Source organism: Trematosphaeria pertusa, assembly GCF_010094035.1.
Source record: "Trematosphaeria pertusa strain CBS 122368 unplaced genomic scaffold BU26scaffold_1, whole genome shotgun sequence".
NCBI classification, from domain to species: Eukaryota; Fungi; Ascomycota; class Dothideomycetes; order Pleosporales; family Trematosphaeriaceae; genus Trematosphaeria; species Trematosphaeria pertusa.
This window is the reverse complement of record NW_022987212.1, coordinates 3,513,014-3,532,416: the sequence shown is the minus strand read 5'-3', so window position 1 is coordinate 3,532,416 and position 19,403 is coordinate 3,513,014. Positions and strand designations below refer to the sequence as shown.

The window sequence follows — 19,403 nt, the reverse complement described above, 5'->3', positions numbered from 1 at the left end:
AAGCTGATGCCGTGCAGAATAACGTCCATAAGCAGATTCCTTTTCTCGACGTCAGACCCTTCTATATGATATGCTAATTTTAATGTCAACTTTTGCCTTCTCGAAAATGCAACACGCTATGTAGGAGTGACTCTGCCCGATTGCACGGGATGATTCAAAAACAACCTTGGAAAACAAATCCTTAGTGTGTATTGCGCAAGCCGGCGTTGTACGCAAAAAGGCTAGCCACGATCGCTATCGCTGCGATACCGGTGGATGCTGCAAAAGAGTACCTGATACCGTCATAGTACACCAGCCGAGCCTTCAGCTGGATATCGGGGGGGAGAGTGCGGAGTGCTGTCACGGAATGTCGGATATCGTTGATAATCTCGCTACAGTTAGTACTTGCGGAAGACATTCTCGCGGTAGCCTACCTTATCTTTGTTCGGGATACCGGCCAAGGCGTCCGGCAGTCCAGCACTGAGTGTGTTTTGGACAATGGTGGCCGTGATGGCAACTCCCCACACGCTCCCTAAAGAACGGATCAAGTAAACTGTTGAGGCAGAGACTGCGTGATCTGGAGAGCTTAGTATCGTTCCGCCTAGCTATCATCGAAAAATACATACCGGAGTGATCGAACGAAGCAAGTGTCGTGAATAAAGTGGCTGGATAGATGATGCCTTGCCCAAAGTTCGCGGGAAAGATGTAGACCAGGTACTTCCAGGATTTATCGTAGAAGGATAGAGAAGTCACCAACCCGTTCCCTAGAGTCATGAACAGCGCGCCGATTCTGACGAGTGTTATTAGTTTCCCCCAGCACGACATGACGATGCCCGCAACCAGTCCAGCTATTGGGGTCGCAAGGGAAGGGATCGCAAGACGCGCACCAGCCTTTGTAGCAGAATCGAGCAGGACGACCTGGAAGAACAGGGGAAGCATAAAGAGGTACTGCAAGGTAATTAGCTCTGGACCAATACCGGCAGGCGTGGTTACTCACTGCGTAGGCTGCTGTTCCGGCACAAACATTCGCTGTCTGAATTGCAATGGGATTCCTCCCGCGCAGCTGACGCAGTGGGATAACAGGGATGGCAGTGGTTTTGGCTTCGACCAGAAAGAAAGCTCCCAAAAGAACGACACTCGCGACGAGGGACCCGATCACCCATGGGTTGCTCCAAGGAAGTTCATTCCCGCCCAAGCTCAAGCCAACGAGCTGGACGGAGACGGCGACCACTAGGAGCAGCGAGCCAGAGAAATCTACCCTTGCCTTGATCTCTTTCCATGTCGGATGCAACTCGACTGGACTTTTGATGACTAGCCAACCGAGGAACAGAGCGATTGCTGATATCGGCACCTGGATCAAGAAGCACCATCGCCATCCGATCGAGTCTGCAATAGAGCCACCAAAGGAGGCACCGCATATTGCGCCAAAGCCATACATTCCGTTTTGAAGAGCCTGATACATTCCGCGCTTGCGAAAAGGGATCATATCGGAATTAACAATCGTAGCTGGAACAATGCGTTAGTCACGTGCACTAATCCGCGCGGCAAGCAGGGGCTCTTACCCATTGTCATCAAGCCTCCGCCTCCGAAACCTGTCAACGCTCGCATCCAATTTGCGAAGGCCATGTTTGTCGCGAGCCCGCATCCCAAGCAGCCGGCCGCGAAAGTGATGGTCGAGACGAAGAAGCAGACCCGCCTTCCGAAGATGTCACTGAAGCGACCGTACAGTGGCTGGAAGGCGGTGCTTGTGACCAGATACGACGTTGTCAGCCATGACGCCGTGTTCGCGGCGTCGAACTCTGAGCTTATGACGGCGTATGTCGCTGCTGTGATGGTGCCGTCAAAGCCATAGAGGAAGACGTTCGCAAAGATGGCAGACTCGATCCAGAAGAAGCCCCGCGGCGCCCTCCAATTGTCCTCTTCGGGCGCCTTCAGCAGCAACGGCGTGTCTTCCCCGGGCTCCGGAATATCGTTCTCAGCGTCGCGAAGGAGAGCCATGATTGCGCCGCAGCATCGCAAAGCACGCAATAGTAGCTCTCAAGTATGCAGCCGCCGTTCCTGGGCATGGAGAGCTAAATTTTTCACAGGCCGGAACCGGCATGTCGGAGATCGACGTGCGCCCTTCCTCCGCCCTTGGGAGTGCCGCCCCTGCAGGCTCTTCATTTCCAGGACTAATCGAATCGCGATTTCGGACGTATCTTGCGCTTGTTGAGCATAAGCGTGGGCGACGTGGTGCAGTCCACCCCAGTTTTGATATCCCACAGTAGCGCGCTTGCCCCGCATCGCGGCCACCCGCTATGATGATAGGCCAACTCCGCCAACGCCAGCGTCGACAGGGGATATCGCTCGGAGGAACGCGAGCACGCCATGATAAGGATGCTTGACGCTAAAGGTGGGATAAAGGACGTGTGCATCGCCATCGAGTTCTGCAAAGCGACTTCACCCAATCCTGCCAACCCCCCTTTGAAGTCCACACACAGTTCAGAAGCCTCAACAAGGTCAATGTACCCTTCCTGCAAGATGATGCATTCGTTGTGTTCTGACCGCGGCAGTGCTGCCAATCCACCATGAGACGGTCCATCATCGCAGCAGCTGGAATCGTGCAGCTCGCCGTTGCCGACTGGCAGTACAAGTCGCGCACAGATTTGGCACCGCCTCGTCTGAATATCACCATTCCAGCGGCCGACAATGTCGAGAAAGGGTACCTTTTTGTAGCTCCTTTTGCCGGGTTTCATGACACCGCGACGGAGCAGCATGGCCCTCGTCAGGCCGGCCCGTACATCTTCCGCGACAACGGAGACTTGGTCTGGTCTGGCTATGGTATCTACTCCATCTGGTCGACCAACTTCCAAGCGGCAAGATGGAAGGGCCAGGATGTGCTCTTCAGTTTTGAGGGCGATCACAACGCTGGATATGGGTGAGCTTCCTTCGAATTCTAGGTTAGATTCTCTGCTCACACAACACAGGCATGGGCATGGACATACGAGTGAGTCAGCCGCATGAAGTCTGAGTGGAATGCATCTAACCATTTACGTTAGCCATTATGGACCAGCACTACGAGACTATTCGCGAGCTGAGAGCCGGAAACCATAAGCTCACGGATAAGCATGAGTTTCACGTCGTCAGTGACAACACTGCTGTGATCCAGATCTATCAACCTGTCCCATACGACTTGACTGCGTGGGGTGCCAGCGAGGAGCAGCAATGGATCGTCAACGCTATCTTCCAAGAGCTCGACATGAGTACTGGCGAGATGCTTTTTGAATGGGCCAGTCTGGACCACGTCACTCCATATGGTACGTGTCCATGATCATCCACCAGAATCTACAGTCCCTATGTTGTGTCTGATCTCGAACTAATTCACTACAGAGGCTGTACTCCCACTCAACCCAGGCCAGGCAGGCTCGGGCTACAACTCCTCGGACGCTTGGGACTACTTCCACATCAACAGCGTCGACAAGAACACTGACGGCGACTACCTCATCTCCGCGCGTGATGCATGCTCAGTCCATAAGATCAGCGGTTCTGATGGCTCTATTATGTGGCGATTGGACGGCAAGAACTCTTCCTTCACGCTTGGCAAGAACGTGACCTTCTGCTTCCAGCACCATGCCCGCTTCCATCCCGAGCTCAAAAGCGAGAATGAAGGCGACAACATTGAATACATCTCCTTGTACGATAATTCTGCTCATGGTACCGAGGACGGTCGTGGCACTGAAGTCCACACCGCACCTACGAGCAGCGGCAAGATCATCAAACTGGACACCGATGCGTGGACTGCTGAGCTTGTGCAAGGCTTCTACCCTCCAGATAACCTCCGCTCCAAGTCTCAAGGCTCCACGCAGCTCCTCCCTAACGGCAACGTCATCGTGAACTGGGGTTCCGAGGGCGCTCTCACCGAATACGACTCTAAAGGCAATGTACTCTTCCATTTCTACATGGACAGTGGCTACCTCGATCTCGGTGTGGAGAACTACCGCGGCTTTCGCTACAACTGGACCGGCCTTCCTAACGAGGAGCCCGCCATAGTCGCCCTGGAGAACGATGAAGGCACCACGGTCTACGTCTCCTGGAATGGCGACACGGAGACCAAAACTTGGCGCTTCTATGCTGTGACCGGCAAGTACGGCGCGAAGAGCTTCCTTGGGGAGGCGCCTCGCGTTAGCTTCGAGACTGCTCTGGAGATTCCAAATAAGCAGGTCATGCACGTCGTCGCCGAGGCCGTTGATGCTAGGGGGAAGGTCTTGAGGAGCACTGGAGTGGCGAAACTAGAACCTGAGATCTTGCCCGCGACGGCTGGGAAGAAGACGCCTACTTTCGTGGTTCAGGACGAGGGGCAGCAAGCCTGGATGGAGCTCAAGTGAGTTCCTGGGTCTATTTCCACTCCCACAGCAGCGGATATCTTCGCCCGAGGTGAGAAGTGGCGAAAAGGGAAATGCGAGGCGGAATCTAGAAATTGAGATTGGCCGCGGTAAGAAATTGACGGCTCGTGGCATTATGTTGAGGAGGTTCTATACTAGGTATGTAGTTTTGATAGCTTCCCATCAGTCCACTCGTTTGCATCACCGCGATTTTGCCAACCCTGCTTCCTTGTCCTTCTTCACTTCACATCAGAACCGCACATGAGGCTAGAATGCACGGTCGGCCGGCTCCGCATGTACGAACCCTAAAGAAGCGCACACTATTCTACAGTAGCGAACGGTTTAGCTACCGAACTACGCGCAAATCCGGGGTTCACCAGCGCCGATCTATGCACTCCAGAAAAGCACGAACGACGCGGCTCAACCGAGCGCGAGGCGGGCGTTCCTCAAGAACCGGCCCTGTTTCGTTTCAACCGCGGTCGGGGCTAGAACAATAACCGACGTAGCTAGGTAGTACGCAAAGCCCGTTTAAAGACATCATTTCCGACATTCTACCAGCATTTATACTTCGATATACCCAAAATTTCGTACAACCAAGCGAGCACAATTGACGCGCGTCCACGATCTCTGGGAAGACGTTTATGCTTTGTGGGACCGTGGAGTCCATTGAAATAATGTTTCGTCCCACTGCAAAACCTTTGTATCGTGCGTTCAGCCACGCTCGTTCGTATTCGTAGCGGCTGGGACTATCTCCACACGTTCTTTGGAGTTTCCATTTGTTACAACCAACCCGTCGCTATGCGTATGCTGTTCTGCTTAACGGCCTCTGTGGCCTCTGCGGCGGCGCTCACCCTGGATCAACTCTGCACGACATCCTACGCGCAGTCCGCATTGCCTGCCGAAGGCTTCTATCAAGGAATTACGATCGATGCGTCGTCCGTAGTCACGACGCTGACTACGAACTACTCCATCAGCAGCAACACCTTCTTCCCGGACGCGACCATCAGCTACTGCAACATTTCCTTCGCATATACGCATAACGGCCGCGACGATCTCGTGCATGTCGCTTACTGGGTTCCGGATCCGTCTCAGTTCCAAAACCGATTCCTCGCTACGGGCGGTGGTGGGTTGGCCATCAACTCCGGCAGCTCGACCGTCTCTGGAGGTGTCAGCATAGGCGCAGTTAGCGGACTGACGGATGGCGGTTTCGGGAACTTCAATACGCAGGAGGATGCGCACTTCCTGCTCGCCAATGGCACCATCAACTGGGAGAACGTGTATATGTTCGGCTACCAGGCCATCCACGAGATGACAGTACTCGGGAAGCAGTTGACGAAGAACCTATTCAGCATGCAGAACGGGACGAAGCTCTACGCGTACTACCAAGGATGCTCTGAAGGAGGTCGCGAGGGATGGAGTCAAATGCAGCGTTTCGACGAGCTGGACGGAGCGTCTGTCGGCGCGCCGGCTTTCCGCTTTGCACACCAGCAGATCCAGCATCTGTATTCGAACGTCGTGGAGCATACCCTTGGCTATTACCCGCCGCCGTGCGAACTCCAGGCCATCGTCAACGCTACCATCAAGTTCTGCGACCCTCTGGACGGCAAGACTGATGGTGTAGTCGCACGTTCCGATCTCTGCAAACTCCAGTTCAACATCAACAGCACTATTGGCACGCCATACAACTGCGCAGCCTCCTCAGGTGGTGGTGGTTTCGGTCCAGGCGCAGGAGCCCCAACTCCAGCACAAAATGGCACCGTCTCAGCGCAAGCAGTAGCAGTCGCGCAAACTATCATCGGCGGACTGCATGACCTCCAAGGCCGACAAGGATACTTTTCCTACCAGCCGGCTGCATCCTTCGTCGACGCGCAGACAAAATACAACAACGCGACAGGGAAATGGGAGGTCAGCATCAGCGGTCTGGGCGGGGAGTTCGTAACGCGCTATCTCGAGCTGCGCAACACATCGACACTCACCAGTCTCGAGGGAGTGACGTACGACACGCTCGTAGAATGGATCTACGACCTCTGGCAGAGGTACGAAGACAGCTTCCAGACCACCTGGCCGGACCTGAAGCGCTTCCAGAGTGCCGGCGGCAAAGTGATCCACTACCACGGCGAGTCTGACGATTCGATCCCCGCGGCGAGCAGCGTGCGGTACTGGGAGAGCGTCCGCTCGATCATGTACCCGGGGCTCGGCTACAACGAGTCAGCCTCCCAGCTCCAAGACTTCTACCGCCTCTACCTCGTCCCCGGCGCGGGCCATTGCGGCGCGAACTCCGGGCAGCCGAACGGCGGATGGCCGCGGACGAGTATGACGCAGCTGATTGACTGGGTGGAGAATGGCGTGGCGCCCGAGATGCTGAACGCGACGGTGTCGTTGGGCGCGAATAAGGGCCAGAACCAGAAGATTTGTATGTGGCCGCTGAGGCCGTTGTATGGCGGGAATGGGACGGAGCTGCAGTGCGTGTATGATCAGGAGAGTGTGGATACTTGGCAGTATGACTTGGATGCTTTTAAGATGCCTGTTTATTAGGTGGAGGGTTAGGGGGAGAGGAATCAGGCTCCCTGTAATACATACCTGCCGTCGAAAGCCATGGGGTCATCTTCCACGTGCAGATTCGAAAGCGACGAATTCTAATACTGTCATGAGGTTGGCTTAAGAAAGGAGGGCGACGTAAACGAAAAAGGTCAACAACCGTGGGTCGATCGATCCCGAGGTGCAGTCTTGAGGACGCCCAGCCCCCTTTCTTTCTCTAAATGGACGGATGGCGCAGGTGGCTGGTGACTGTGGCTTGACCGATTCCCCAACTTCCACACCATCTCGACTCAGCATCCTTTTGGAATCCATCGACTGCCCCATCACCTCATGAGCGCGCTTTCCGTACAGCATGCGTCCCGGTTTCGGCAAATCGGCCCAATGTCCGCCGACAAATATCTTCCGTTGACTTTTCCCGGTTCATGGCACGGCCATTTCCTGGTCGCAAACCCACCATTCTGAGCTTCTGGAACACCCTCACCAACCCCGCAATGGCAGTCCTTCCGCCTTCATCTTCTCCGCCCGTACTCGTACCTGCGTCATCATTTGCGGAGGCTCTTAGCCCTCCGCGCTTCAATCCCCCAACGTGATAAAAGCTAAACGGTCCGACGAAATGGCTCTCGGCATCATTGGCTCGTCCTTTTTTCGCTCCCTCACGGTTTCCGAAAATGAGGATCCTGGGAGGCTTTTCGTGGGTCTCCGCCTTGACGCTGTCGGTGTGTCTGATTGGGAATGGAGTTGTGCAGGCCCAGAACGGCTCGCCGAGCCAATGGCCGCTTCATGACAATGGCTTGAATGATGTTGTTCAGTGGGATCATTACAGCTTCAAGGTCAACGGCCAGCGACTATTCGTCTTTTCTGGAGAGCTTCATTACTGGCGGATCCCGGTCCCCGAAGTTTGGGAGGATCTGCTGGAGAAGATCAAGGCAGCGGGCTTCACAGCATGTAAGTAGATTTGATCCTCCCATTTTTGCATTGGGGTCTGACCATAGTGATAGTTGCCTTTTACGGCAATTGGGCGTAAGTCAACATCGCGGTACGAATGCCATTATGAGACATGCTAATCGTACCGCTACTTTAGTTGGCATAGCGCCAATAACCATACCTTGGATTTCGAGACGGGCGCGCATAATTTTGAGAGGCTCCTCGAGACTGCAAAACGGGTGGGCTTGTATGTCATCGTCCGACCGGGACCCTACGTGAACGCGGAAGCAAATGCTGGAGGGTTCCCGTTGTGGCTGACTACCGTGCATACGGTGAATTGCGAGACGATGACCCGCGATATACTGCTGCCTGGGAACCTTTCTTCGCTAAGTTCTCTGAGATCACGAGCAAGCATCTCGTGACTAAGGGAGGCACCGCTTTCGTTTACCAAATCGAGAACGAATATGGCGAGCAATGGGTGGGCGACGCAAGCAAGAAAGTACCCAACGAATCGGCGGCTCGATACATGGCCCTTCTGGAAGCATCGGCTCGAGACAATGGCATTGACGTGCCGCTCATTCACAACAACCCGAACATGAACTCGAAGAGTTGGTCGCAGGACTTCGCCCCGAATGCCACTGGCAATGTCGATGTTTCGGGTGTCGACAGCTATCCATCGTGCTGGAGTTGCAATTTGGACGAGTGCACTGGCACGAACGGGGAATATGTCGCTTACCAGGTCGTGAACTACTATGATTATTTCAAGAACACTACCCCTACTGAGCCGAGTTTCTTCCCGGAGTTCCAAGGTGGCTCATACAACCCCTGGGGTGGGCCGGAAGGAGGCTGCCCTGGAGACATTGGAGCGGACTTTGCCAATCTGTGAGTAGACATCCGGCTTCAGCGAGGACCGTTCCGTTCGCTAATATCCCAGGTTCTATCGGAACCTCATCTCCCAGCGCGTTACAGCCATCAGCCTTTACATGATGTATGGCGGTACCAACTGGGGAGCGTTCGCCGCACCTGTCGTCGCGACAAGCTATGATTACTCCAGTCCCATCAGCGAGAACCGTAAGATCGATAGCAAGTACTACGAAACAAAGAACTTGGCCATGTTCACAAGGGTCGCAAAGGACCTCACGATTACCAACCGAGTGGAAAACAGTACCTCTTATTCCACGAATTCGGCGATCGCGACGAGCGAACTGCGCAACCCTGATACCAACGCTGCGTTTTACGTTACTATCCATTCGTATTCGCCATCTTCTACCAAAGAGTCTTTCCAGCTTCGCGTGAGCACCTCGGTCGGTAACCTGACCATTCCGCAGCGGGGCGGATCTATTTTTTTGAACGGCCATCAATCGAAGATCGTGGTGACCGACTTCGCAATGGGAAAGCAAATACTGACCTATTCGACCGCGGAGGTGCTTACATATGCACTCATCGACGGACATCCAGTTCTTGTACTGTGGACCGGCGCGGGAGAGTCAACTGAGTTTCATCTTAAGGGTGCGACTAAAGGGGCAGTGCGGAGCCAGAGTGTAGGAGCAACAAATGCCACATTCCATGCGGATGAACATGGCATTCTCACCTCTATACCGGCGGTGAACGGCATGGCCATTTTCGAGTTCGACAACAACGTCAAGGTCATCGTTGCCGACAAGCCGACTGCGTACCTCATTTGGGCGCCTAACCTATCGAACGATCCATTCGGTCCGGTTGACAAGTCTGGTAGGTTCTTCTCTTGTGCTATCGTAGACCTTATGACTAATGATTTCTACAGTAATCGTCGTGGGACCGTATCTGGTACGCAGCGCGTCTCCCGACGGACACAGTCTCTCGCTCAAGGGTGATATTTTGGCCAATAACACCATCATCGAAGTTTTCGCGTCGAAAGAGGTGAGGGCTGTCAGTTGGAATGGCAAAGGTCTGCGCACTCAGAGAACACCATACGGCAGCCTGAAAGCCGGGGTGGCTTCTTCTACACCGAAAATCACTCTCCCGTCATTGGATTCGTGGAAGGTTCACGACAGCCTCCCTGAAAGACTTCCAACTTACAAAGATGATGGACCTGCTTGGATCGAAGCGAACCATTCTACCACACCGAACCCCACGAAACCCGACACACTTCCTGTTTTGTACGTCGATGACTACGGATTCCATAACAGCTTCCACCTCTTCCGTGGGTACTTCGAAAGACCTGCGACAGCAGTCAATCTCGCCGTGCAAGGCGGCATGGCGTTCGGATGGAGCGCCTGGCTCAATGGGGACTTCCTGGGCTCATATCTGGGAAATTCATCGGTTGGGACGGCTAACATGACCTTGTCCTTTGAGAATGCGACGGTGCACTCCAACAGATCGAACATCTTGCTCGTTGCGCAAGACAACACAGGACACGACTTGCGGGCGGCAGCTGTGCAACCTCGCGGCATTCTCCGCGCAAGCCTTGAAGGCGGAGCCTCCTTTACGAAATGGAAGATTGCTGGTGAAGTCAATGGGGAACGACAGCAACTCGACCCCGTCCGAGGCCCATTAAGCGAAGGAGGTCTCACCGCCGAACGTCTAGGCTGGCACCTTCCCGGCTTCGATGACTCCGCCTGGAACTCCAGCTCTCCCTCCACCGGCTTCTCCGGTGCCGGCATCTCCTTCTACCGGACCACCTTTGCCATGAACATCCCTACAGGCGTCGACGCATCCTTCGCATTCGTGCTCAACGCACCCGCATCGCGGAAGGTCCGCGTGCAACTCTTCGTCAACGGATACCAGTATGCGCGATTTAATCCGTGGGTCGGGAACGAGGTACGGTTCCCAGTCCCGCCCGGTGTGCTGAATTACGCGGGTGATAATACGGTTGGGTTGAGCGTGTGGGCACAGTCGGAGGAGGGGGCTAAGGTGGATGTGAGGTTGGAACAGGAGTATGCGGTGGAGAGTAGCTGGAGTTCGAGGTTTGAGTCGGAGTATTTGAGGCCCAGATGGACGGCGGAGAGGCTGCAGTATGTATAAGATTACGTAGCACCAGCAATAGCTCGGGTTAATTTACTCTGTTTGTCGTTTTCGAACCTATCACCCCGTAGTACTTGTGCACGATTTCATGTAATTGAATTTGCATTTCCAGACCGTGGTCATGGAATCAGTCTGCTAGCTCCGAATCCGTCAAGCATCCTTCAACATGCTAATGAACCCCTCCCATGTCTCTCTAACAGTAGGCTGAATCTGGTTCGCGGGCAGCGTAAACCCATACCTTCCCGTATCCCGCAGCTCATACGTATACGAATACGTAGCATTCCCAACCCCATCGGTGTAATCAGTGGAATCGCCCGTGGTAGCATACAACGTAGCACAAGCCGGACCGATCGTATATGCGGTACCAGACACAGCCTGGATAGCCGAGGCAGCCCGCGTAGCAAGCGAGCGGTGCTCCGCGTCATTATGCACCACGAGGTTGCAGTCATAGCCATACGCTGTCCTTCGATCAGCCACACAACCTCCTTCTCCGTCAGCTACAAAGGGGAAGCAGGAACTTACGCCAAAGAATATACTGTCCATAAGAATGCACATCCAGATACAGCCTGATCCCCGTGCTCGCTTTCAAAGCATCGACTTGCGTTCTAAGCCCCGTGTTCTCTGGAGAATCGCCCGCGGCCTGCCCCTTGTACGTCTCGGAGCACGGATTGGTCGAGGCGCCGCCGGGCACTTCCCACTTGAACGGCCAGTTGCGGTTGATGTCGCGGCCGACGCAGGAGTTGCCGCTGACGGTTTGTCGGTTCTTGCGCCAGAGGCGGTCGGTGGTTTGCGAGTAGACGAAGCCTAAGGAGGGGTTAGTGATGCAAGGGGATGGGCTGGGGGATTTGTACCGTCTGGGTTTACGACGGGGATGATGTAGTAGTCAAATTTGTCGACGAGGGACTTCACGGTGGCATCGGAGGCATATTTTGTGAGGAGTTGCCAGGCGAAGTATTCGGTAGTCTGCAGGTATGATTAGAAGTGCGATGCTGAAGTGGGGTCAAGAGACATGCCATGGTGCTGATCCATTCTCTGGCGTGGACTGTTCCGTGGAGAAGGACAGCGGGCTTCGAGCCCTTTCCTCCACTTCCCCAGATATGGATGCCGGTCAATGTCCGTCCTTGCACCGAGCTTCCAGTGGTGAAGAGCTCAGACTGGCCTGGAAAGCCAGCTTGCAGGTCGCTGAGGAACGAAAGATGGTCCGCGTAGGAATGATAGGCGGTGAACCACGTCTCACTTGGAACTAAAACTTCTCAGCTACCTAACGTAATCAGAAGCTAGGTCGACGAACCGGCGAGAGCACTCATTCCACCCTCGTACGCAGCAAGTTCGCCCTCTTCCGCTAACGCTGCGCCAACATCTTCGTTGAGGACAGTGCTCGTGGCAGCCAATGCAGTGACTGCATCGGCATCTGAGGGCGACACGACGACGTCGAGGTGCGCTGTCTTGCCTGGATTCAAAACGTGCGCCGCTAGCTCTTCGATCTGAGCCTCGACATCTTCTGCTCCTTCAGACAGACTGACGCGCAGGAGCTTGAACCCATTGTAGTCGATCTTCTTCCCTGCTCTAGGGACAACAACACCCAGAGCTGTAGAGAAGATGAGTGTGGAAAGGAATAATGACCTCATGGTTAAGAATGCGCCCCGCAAGTGGAGAACAGCAGCGCTGAAGTCGCCAACTAGCAAGGCAAGTATGTTCTCTTTATGCTCTTCGCAGGCACAGGTGGCGGTGGGTACCTGCCAATCCCAGCGCGTGCCCGACGCTGCATAAGTCCATATCGTCGTACTTAGTGGATGAGGCAGGTACCAAGCCTTCTGCAGGTGCGGGAGATGTACGTTTGAAGGAGCAGATAGCCGAGCTGTGCATTCTGAATGGTCTCTTCATTTAATCGTCTGAAACGTAGCTCTTGGCCAGACTTCGATCGGAAGGTGTTGCTGGTGGCTGGTTCGTGGCGGAGGGCGGAGATAAGGCTTGGCGGTTACAGATTAGGAAGGTGATGTGAGCGGAGCGTGGAGGGGAGGCTTGGCTGGAGGATAGGGCCGATTAGAGCCTCGAGTACTCAGATAACTCGCATTCGTGACTTGATCCTCTGCCACTGTAGCCTGAACGTCTCGAAGCGATTTGGTGGCTCTGGCTTCTGCACATCGCTTGACTTCTCAAGAGTCATGATCCTCAGTTGAGCCTCTTCTTTGATAGCCTTCATTCTAGCCGACGTCAACATATGCGTCCTCCCAGTAGTCCAGTCCCCTCCATAAACATCGTGGAAGACCTGGTGGAGGGCGCGAATCGATCCGCATCTGCTCATCATGTCTATGATAATTGCAGAGACTTCTGTCTCACCAGTAGCAAGCGCGTTCGCGATCGCATTGCCTATGCATGGTAACAGCTGGTTGTCTACAGATACCCTGGTGGCATCGCCTCCCATCAACCTGTGAAGGAGCATGTTTGTGAAGTAGATGTCCTGGGGGAATTCCACGTTCTTTGCAGCTTCCTCGATATAAGGTCTTAACGGCATGTTCTTCAAGTCCTCGTCGAGCATGCAACATACGGTCTTAGAAATCCATGAGCTGCGGCTCGATACAGCGAACCTCATTGCGTCGTGTGCGAATGCGAACCGGTACTGCGTAGCTACTGGGTCATATAGTAGAACTTGAAGCTGAATTGTGTAGCCGGAAGCCGCGGTCCATTCTCCTCGAAGCATCAGGTAGAGCCGCAGGGCAAGGTTGACGTCCGGATAGGCGTTCGGAAAGAGGATGCGGAATATGGACAGCCAGTGCTTTATCTCTCGCCCCCGGGCAAATGAAATCCATGGGTTATTGGAGTAGCGTGTAGTGAAGATATAGAGATCAACACTATCGACTATTTCCCGGAGAAGCTCTTCCCTTGCAGGTGAGCTTGCTGCTTCCGGGCTGATCCCTCTTCTCTGGACCTGCAGGTCATAAGCTCGAAAGAACAAGGTCGAAAAGACGGACGGTCGCCCGTGGTTGTGCCGCTCAATCTGGTAATAGAGGTATTTGCGCTTTAGACGAGAGGGGAAGTGGTGGAAAGATTTCGCGATGCTGCGAAAGATGGTGTCCAGTCGTGGCGCTTTGAATGCTAGAAAGAGGACTTCATTGTCGAACAGTCCTGTCATCGTTAGCGTTGCAGCATGGGAAAGGCGATTATTTTTGCTTACTGTTTACCAGCCGAAGCGCGAAGAAATGTTTCAGCGCGAAGTCGTTCTCCGCCCATTCCAAGATTAGGCGCAGGATTTCCGGAGGCACGCGCATATTTTCGCGTCTTTTCGTTGAAAGCAACGAGTTCCTCTCCTAGAAGTGCTCTGCTCGAAGGTCCTAGAGTTGCAGAGTGAGATGAGGTGGGAGAAAACCTTGGAAGAGAGACGGACGGGTGCCTAACTTCAAGGCTGAGTCATAGCGCTAATCCTAAAGTGAACACGGACTTGCCAACACCGCAAGCCGCCTCTGATTTCCCACATCTTATTCCAAAAGCTTTAGCTTTCTATATCTTCCTAATCTTAAGCGAATGAACGGGGAATACATGGGTACATGCGCATGTGTGTTGATCCGCACATCACGTGATGGACACAGCCTCCACCGCACCCTTGCAACACTCTGGGATCGAACATCTCTGATTCAAAGATTCTGCAAGGAGAAGTATTGACTATATTGATTTGGTTCATCTTACAGTGTTGAAAAAGGGTAAAGATATTCTAAGAGTGGCCGCAGGAGCTTCTTCGAAGAATCCCTGACCAGCAGCCACGGTGGCTGTGAAGAAATCGCGCTTTGAAAAAACGACCGTCCGATACGACGGATACTTGCTCCTCTTTAGATTAAACCGCGCTCTAAATCCCGCGCCGGATCCGTTCATACCAGCTTCCCAGAAACAACTCCCGCCTCGGGAACCGGGTGACGTATAGCCCTATGAGTCAACGCGCTTGCGAGCAGCGACACCAGAATGGTCCAGGGAAGTACATATACAAGACACCCTAAAAGACGCATTCCAGCGATGAGCCCGCCCATAACCCCGCTCATGAGACCACAGATCAGCCAGTAATCTTGATATGAATCCAGCTCATGTATGCGATAGAAGCAAGTCGTTGAGATTGCGAAGCCGGACAGACAGGCCAAGTTGGTGCAGATCCCTTCAGAGGGGCACATGCTCGGAAATGAAGGGAGTAGAGGGTTCGATCCGCCGGACTGACGAATTTGAGCTAGGTCAAAGCCGTAGTGGGCTCCGGATGCGGCCAGAGCGGAAGCCATCCCTCCAAGAACGCATACAGTCTCGCGCAAGGTACGCATTCCGTCATTATCAAACTTTGTATCCGATACGCTACGCTTGCATAAGCCACTCATGCTAATTGCGTCGCGACCGAGCGTCGTGTCTGAGGAAGGAGTACTGGAGATGTTCGAACAATGGCACGAAAGATGGAAGGCCAATTGTTTGGAAAGCGGAGAGGGGAGGGTCCTTAATGGCGAGTGGACTGCTTCGTTTGCGTTACGGTAGTGGTTGCTGTGAGAGAGGATCGGGTACGGATCGGCCTTGATATCACTGTGGGCCGTGAACTGAAATTCCTCCTGGGGGCACTCCGGGCTTGGAGGGTCATCGGTCGAGGACGAGGGCGTTGGATGGGCTGCAACTTGGTTTTAGTAGAGAGGTGCCGTACGCAATCCTTGGAGCCAGACCTAGATCCTTGCCGTCATACGACACTTCAAAATCCTGCCGGATAGATTCGTAGCGTTCGGGTTTGCGAAGCGAAGATTGAGAGAAGAGACGGCATATGCCCATACCGAAAAAGGCCATTGTCTCGAAGTGGAGAGATAAAGAAACGCGCTGCGTCGGGATTAAGTTTCTTGGGAACCCTCAGTCAGAGGCGTGATATACCATTTTCTTTAAAGAAGCATTGGTGCGTAGAAGAGATAGTTCATAAAGCTGAGTGGAGTCGGGGAACAGGGAGTGAAGAAGGACGGCGGGTTCTGTCCTGACCGGCAACTTCGCCGGTGAAGAGAAGTGTGAAATCGGCTGACGTGTCTGTAGTATCCAAATTAATGATAAGGCTGCGCCCCGCCCTGCACAACGTAGATATGATCGTCTGGCGAATAAGACCTCAGAATCGGCTCTTCCGTACTTCGTTACGTATTCCACAAGGAGTACGAAGAGTGCCTTGACATTCCACGAGAGAAATCGGGAGGTTATGCGCACTTTTGCAAACGTTTGCACCGCCACTGCCAACATTGGAGCCTGTCAAGCTTGTTGCACCCAAGGTTGCCCTCCATGTCCTGTCTCGCTCCACTCCCTTCCTCTACGACTCTGGCTTTGACATAGCTCCAAGCTCTTCAACTCTGTCTTTATCAAACTTGCCTTCGCAACCTGATGGCGCAGTGCCTTTGAAGTAGCCGGTTACTGTCTAGCCTTCTCTACTATTGTCCGGTTACTACATTCCCTTCCTGACATTCCAAGATGAAAGAGCTCCGTCCGACTGCTGGGCAAGATCTATCTCCACACGAAGGCAAAGATAGCTGTAAAGATATCTTCCAATTGGTGCTGAAGGAGGCAACACCGGTGTCATCAGAAGAACGACAAGTTTTTGAGGATGAGCATGCCAATCATTCGGCTTCGGGGCCTGGAGAGTCGGCAGGGAAAGACCTTCGCATTCGAATGTCGGAAATTGGAGATCATATTAAGTTTGATCCGGTTACCCTTCCAGACTTCGGTCACGGGAGCCTATACTCTTCTTCCGTCAGATGTCTGGACGTGGACTGGATCGTGGGCTTGAAGGACGATCGGAAGCATGGCTTGCATGTTTATCACCAACCCGCCTTTCCCACACCGGGGTTAAACAAGGGAATGTTAGCATCTGGAAGGCATAACCTTATGACTTCGCTGTCTATTGCTTCGCGGGCGTCGGTAGACCGAAACGTGGGTGCTGAGGAAGGTGAGCTGCAAATCTTGGTCTTCCAAATACGGCGGAAGGCTTACATAGTGTAGGCAGAAGAGATTTTCCGAAGCCAGGAAATTACCGCTCGACTGGTGAAATCGATGGTGTGGATTGTTCGGCGCATCCCTGGCTCGACTCCACAGGTCCCTTCAAAGGCAGTCGTGGACCATTCCACGTCGCACACCCCTCGAGGCTCGTCGCCGCAAATACGTTACTCGTACTGTTGTGCTCAGTTGCAACTGCCATGCCAATTGAACCTTCTCTGGCTGCGCATCCAAATGGCAATACTCTAGCGTCACACCTGGCGAAGAATGGGTCGACGACGTTCTCCCGGGCCACAAGTATTGAAATTCTCATATTCGCAATCGGGTGGCTCGTTTGCGCGTGTCTGGTAGTGGGGGCAAGGTATTGGCTTGCCGTGTGGAATCTGCTCGCGCCTGCAATGGCCGTTTCGAGCATCGCCTTCGTGATCATGAGGAATGATACGGCCGTCCCAGCATTGGTGTCTTGGATGTGAGTCGAGTCACTCGTTGGACTACCTCAAGGGGGATAGCGTGCTGATCTTCATAGGGCTTTCGCCGTATGGGTCACAGCCACCTCGACGTACATCTGGACCGCCAAATACCGCCTTAGCCCCGCTCGTTTCCCACTGTAAGTCGGAGCAGGAATCTTGAAGATGTCGCGAATGTCATCTAATTTGGCCGATATAGCTACATCCTTGCTTCTGCAGGATTGACCGGGATATGCATGTACGTCATTGCCGTTGCTCAAGATTCATCGCTCCAAGAGGGCCTCGGTACGGCAATTCCCCCGTGTGCCGCCTTTTCCGTGTACACTTGCAGGATCCTATGTTGCGTGGAATGTATGTGTCGTGAGGACGATCTCCCTAGCCAACATGGGCGGAGTAGCTAGGACCCTGGCAATCTTGATCGGATTCGGAGAGCGTAGGGCTCGTTGGCTTTGGTGTATACAGGGAGCTACCTATTTCGTGTTTTGGTTCGTTTGGCGGTCGACGAAGCTATGTTATGCCGGGCAACTGGGTAGAGAATGTTCAATGGCGACATCCGGTCCGCACTGATGCCGGAGGGATGGATTGATTTATTTTTCTTGTTTTGAGTCACCAACGTATAGATTTTACGCTAGCTATCAGCAAGGCAGACTTTCGGTAGGATCGACTGGGGCGTGATTTTCTGCTAGGTACATCCTTTTCTTATATCCGATGGGAGTTCCGCTAAAATTATCTGGGTTTGCATTAGTCGGTATAAGCAGTATACTTGATATAGTCAATATCTAAATACCAGGTTGGAAAACAGCGACTTTGTATAAATCGCTTTCGCAAGGCTAGTTGACGAAGGGGATCACTTGCTCGTGAGCTATCCAATGTCAGCCGGATATTGTTTTTGACCTTCTTACCCATCCCTGCTGATAGATACATATGTAGTGATTCCACTGACGGCTTGGTGCTTTCCAACAGCAAGGAAGAGCTGCGAAGGGCTATCATTGTCAACAGATGCTCGAGGAATAAGTTGTCTGGATTAAGTTTGATATGAGACGTTGCGTTATAAAGAAATCGCATCTTTCCGGATATCAAAGCTCTTTGAGCGCTCGCCTCTGCAATCTGGTGGGATTTGTAGACTCCCATTGAGTAAGATTCATCACTTGGACACCTAGGTAGACCGTCAGCACTCATCCCCCTCTCTGAAAAGATGCTTCCTTACCCCACCCCTCCAACTCTTCAATCGTGCTCGCCTTGATCTCATCTGATAGTGTCTCTGTCGCATCTTCGATAAGGATTACCTCATATCCCAATTTGATCCCATCGATGCACGTTCCACGCACACAGGCATTGGTGATAAGTCCTGTCACAAGGATCGTGTCTACGCGATGAAGGGTCAATTCCGAATTCAGTGTCGTAAAACGGTGATACTGATTGTCCGCGAAGGCCGAGTACGAGTCGACAGAATGGTCCTGCGCTTTCTTGATGTAATTAACCGGTGTGCGATAACCCTCGAGATAATACAAGCGTGTCTGGACACCCTCTTCAATCCCTGCGCCCCATGTGCCAGGCACGCAGTGGTCGGCGTAAACCGTCTGCTGTTCCATTTTCGTGGGCGTATCGAGGAATGTGATATTTACGGTGTCAAGTGGCTGCTTCCCAGCATGAGCGGAGGCGAAGGAAACGTGCCCTATAGGATGCCAGTCCTGCGACGCGACGATAAAGGGCCATTCGTGGTCGTCCAGAAGCTGATAGACCTTTGGTAAGATGACGGGAGCGCGTGCGTTGTTTAGTGAACCGGTGATGAAATCATTCTGGATGTCGATCAGAACGAGAGCCGTGTTCTTATGCAGTTTTGGGGAGAACTGGAAGCGTCAGAGTGAATAGAGCATATCAAGTCATGCGTGAATTTACCGGAACGGCTTGGACCAGGGCCGCAGCTGATAGACATATGCCGGCGATGAAAGCTATGCGTCCCATGGTCGTCAGCGTGTAGAAAATGTTCCAGGCTAAATTCCCGCACGGTCGCTCTAGCAAGCATTCAGAAGCCGATGCCCTTTATAGCAGTCTTCAGCCCCACTCTTGAGCTTCAGGTGTAGTGGCTGATTGAAGTGGATTATTACTGTGCTACGATAGAGCGGGGTGGAGTTGGGGAGGAGCGATAACG

At 53.3% G+C, this 19,403-nt stretch overlaps 8 protein-coding genes across 8 annotated transcripts; 4 read left to right on the top strand and 4 right to left on the bottom strand.

Annotated features, from left to right (window-relative positions):
- Positions 1-26: 26 nt before the first annotated feature.
- On the bottom strand, positions 27-2,182 carry BU26DRAFT_473383 (MFS general substrate transporter). Its single transcript, XM_033825468.1, has 5 exons — positions 1,542-2,182; positions 977-1,485; positions 606-927; positions 414-556; positions 27-367 (listed from the first exon to the last, which is right to left on the bottom strand). The coding sequence occupies exons 1-5, from the start codon at positions 1,975-1,977 to the stop codon at positions 182-184; spliced, it is 1,596 nt and encodes a 531-aa protein (XP_033691857.1). The 5' UTR covers positions 1,978-2,182; the 3' UTR covers positions 27-181.
- Positions 2,183-2,393: 211 nt separating this feature from the next.
- Positions 2,394-4,522, top strand: BU26DRAFT_536834 (uncharacterized protein). Its single transcript, XM_033831375.1, has 4 exons — positions 2,394-2,896; positions 2,946-2,965; positions 3,018-3,275; positions 3,349-4,522. The coding sequence occupies exons 1-4, from the start codon at positions 2,547-2,549 to the stop codon at positions 4,341-4,343; spliced, it is 1,623 nt and encodes a 540-aa protein (XP_033691856.1). The 5' UTR covers positions 2,394-2,546; the 3' UTR covers positions 4,344-4,522.
- A 616-nt stretch (positions 4,523-5,138) lies between these two features.
- Positions 5,139-6,875, top strand: BU26DRAFT_536833 (tannase and feruloyl esterase; the record flags this gene model as incomplete). Its single annotated transcript, XM_033831374.1, has 1 exon — positions 5,139-6,875. One exon carries the CDS (start codon positions 5,139-5,141, stop codon positions 6,873-6,875), a length of 1,737 nt encoding a protein of 578 aa, XP_033691855.1.
- A 671-nt stretch (positions 6,876-7,546) lies between these two features.
- Positions 7,547-10,806, top strand: BU26DRAFT_599465 (glycoside hydrolase family 35 protein; the record flags this gene model as incomplete). The annotated part of the gene is made up of 6 exons (XM_033835101.1): positions 7,547-7,823; positions 7,877-7,898; positions 7,960-8,134; positions 8,203-8,684; positions 8,737-9,533; positions 9,586-10,806. The coding sequence occupies 6 exons, from the start codon at positions 7,547-7,549 to the stop codon at positions 10,803-10,805; spliced, it is 2,973 nt and encodes a 990-aa protein (XP_033691854.1).
- Positions 10,807-10,955: 149 nt separating this feature from the next.
- BU26DRAFT_527107 (carboxypeptidase-like protein A1 precursor) lies at positions 10,956-12,433 on the bottom strand (the record flags this gene model as incomplete). Its single annotated transcript, XM_033830749.1, has 5 exons — positions 10,956-11,263; positions 11,328-11,609; positions 11,657-11,768; positions 11,819-12,048; positions 12,118-12,433. 5 exons carry the CDS (start codon positions 12,431-12,433, stop codon positions 10,956-10,958), a joined length of 1,248 nt encoding a protein of 415 aa, XP_033691853.1.
- Positions 12,434-12,864: 431 nt separating this feature from the next.
- Positions 12,865-14,074, bottom strand: BU26DRAFT_499462 (uncharacterized protein; the record flags this gene model as incomplete). Its single annotated transcript, XM_033826408.1, has 2 exons — positions 12,865-13,931; positions 13,981-14,074. The coding sequence occupies 2 exons, from the start codon at positions 14,072-14,074 to the stop codon at positions 12,865-12,867; spliced, it is 1,161 nt and encodes a 386-aa protein (XP_033691852.1).
- Positions 14,075-16,262: 2,188 nt separating this feature from the next.
- Positions 16,263-17,837, top strand: BU26DRAFT_499461 (uncharacterized protein; the record flags this gene model as incomplete). The annotated part of the gene is made up of 5 exons (XM_033826407.1): positions 16,263-16,737; positions 16,791-17,253; positions 17,311-17,391; positions 17,471-17,602; positions 17,714-17,837. 5 exons carry the CDS (start codon positions 16,263-16,265, stop codon positions 17,835-17,837), a joined length of 1,275 nt encoding a protein of 424 aa, XP_033691851.1.
- Positions 17,838-18,327: 490 nt separating this feature from the next.
- On the bottom strand, positions 18,328-19,216 carry BU26DRAFT_558283 (Isochorismatase hydrolase; the record flags this gene model as incomplete). Its single annotated transcript, XM_033832546.1, has 3 exons — positions 18,328-18,407; positions 18,459-19,101; positions 19,151-19,216. The coding sequence occupies 3 exons, from the start codon at positions 19,214-19,216 to the stop codon at positions 18,328-18,330; spliced, it is 789 nt and encodes a 262-aa protein (XP_033691850.1).
- Between the last annotated feature and the right edge of the window lie 187 nt (positions 19,217-19,403).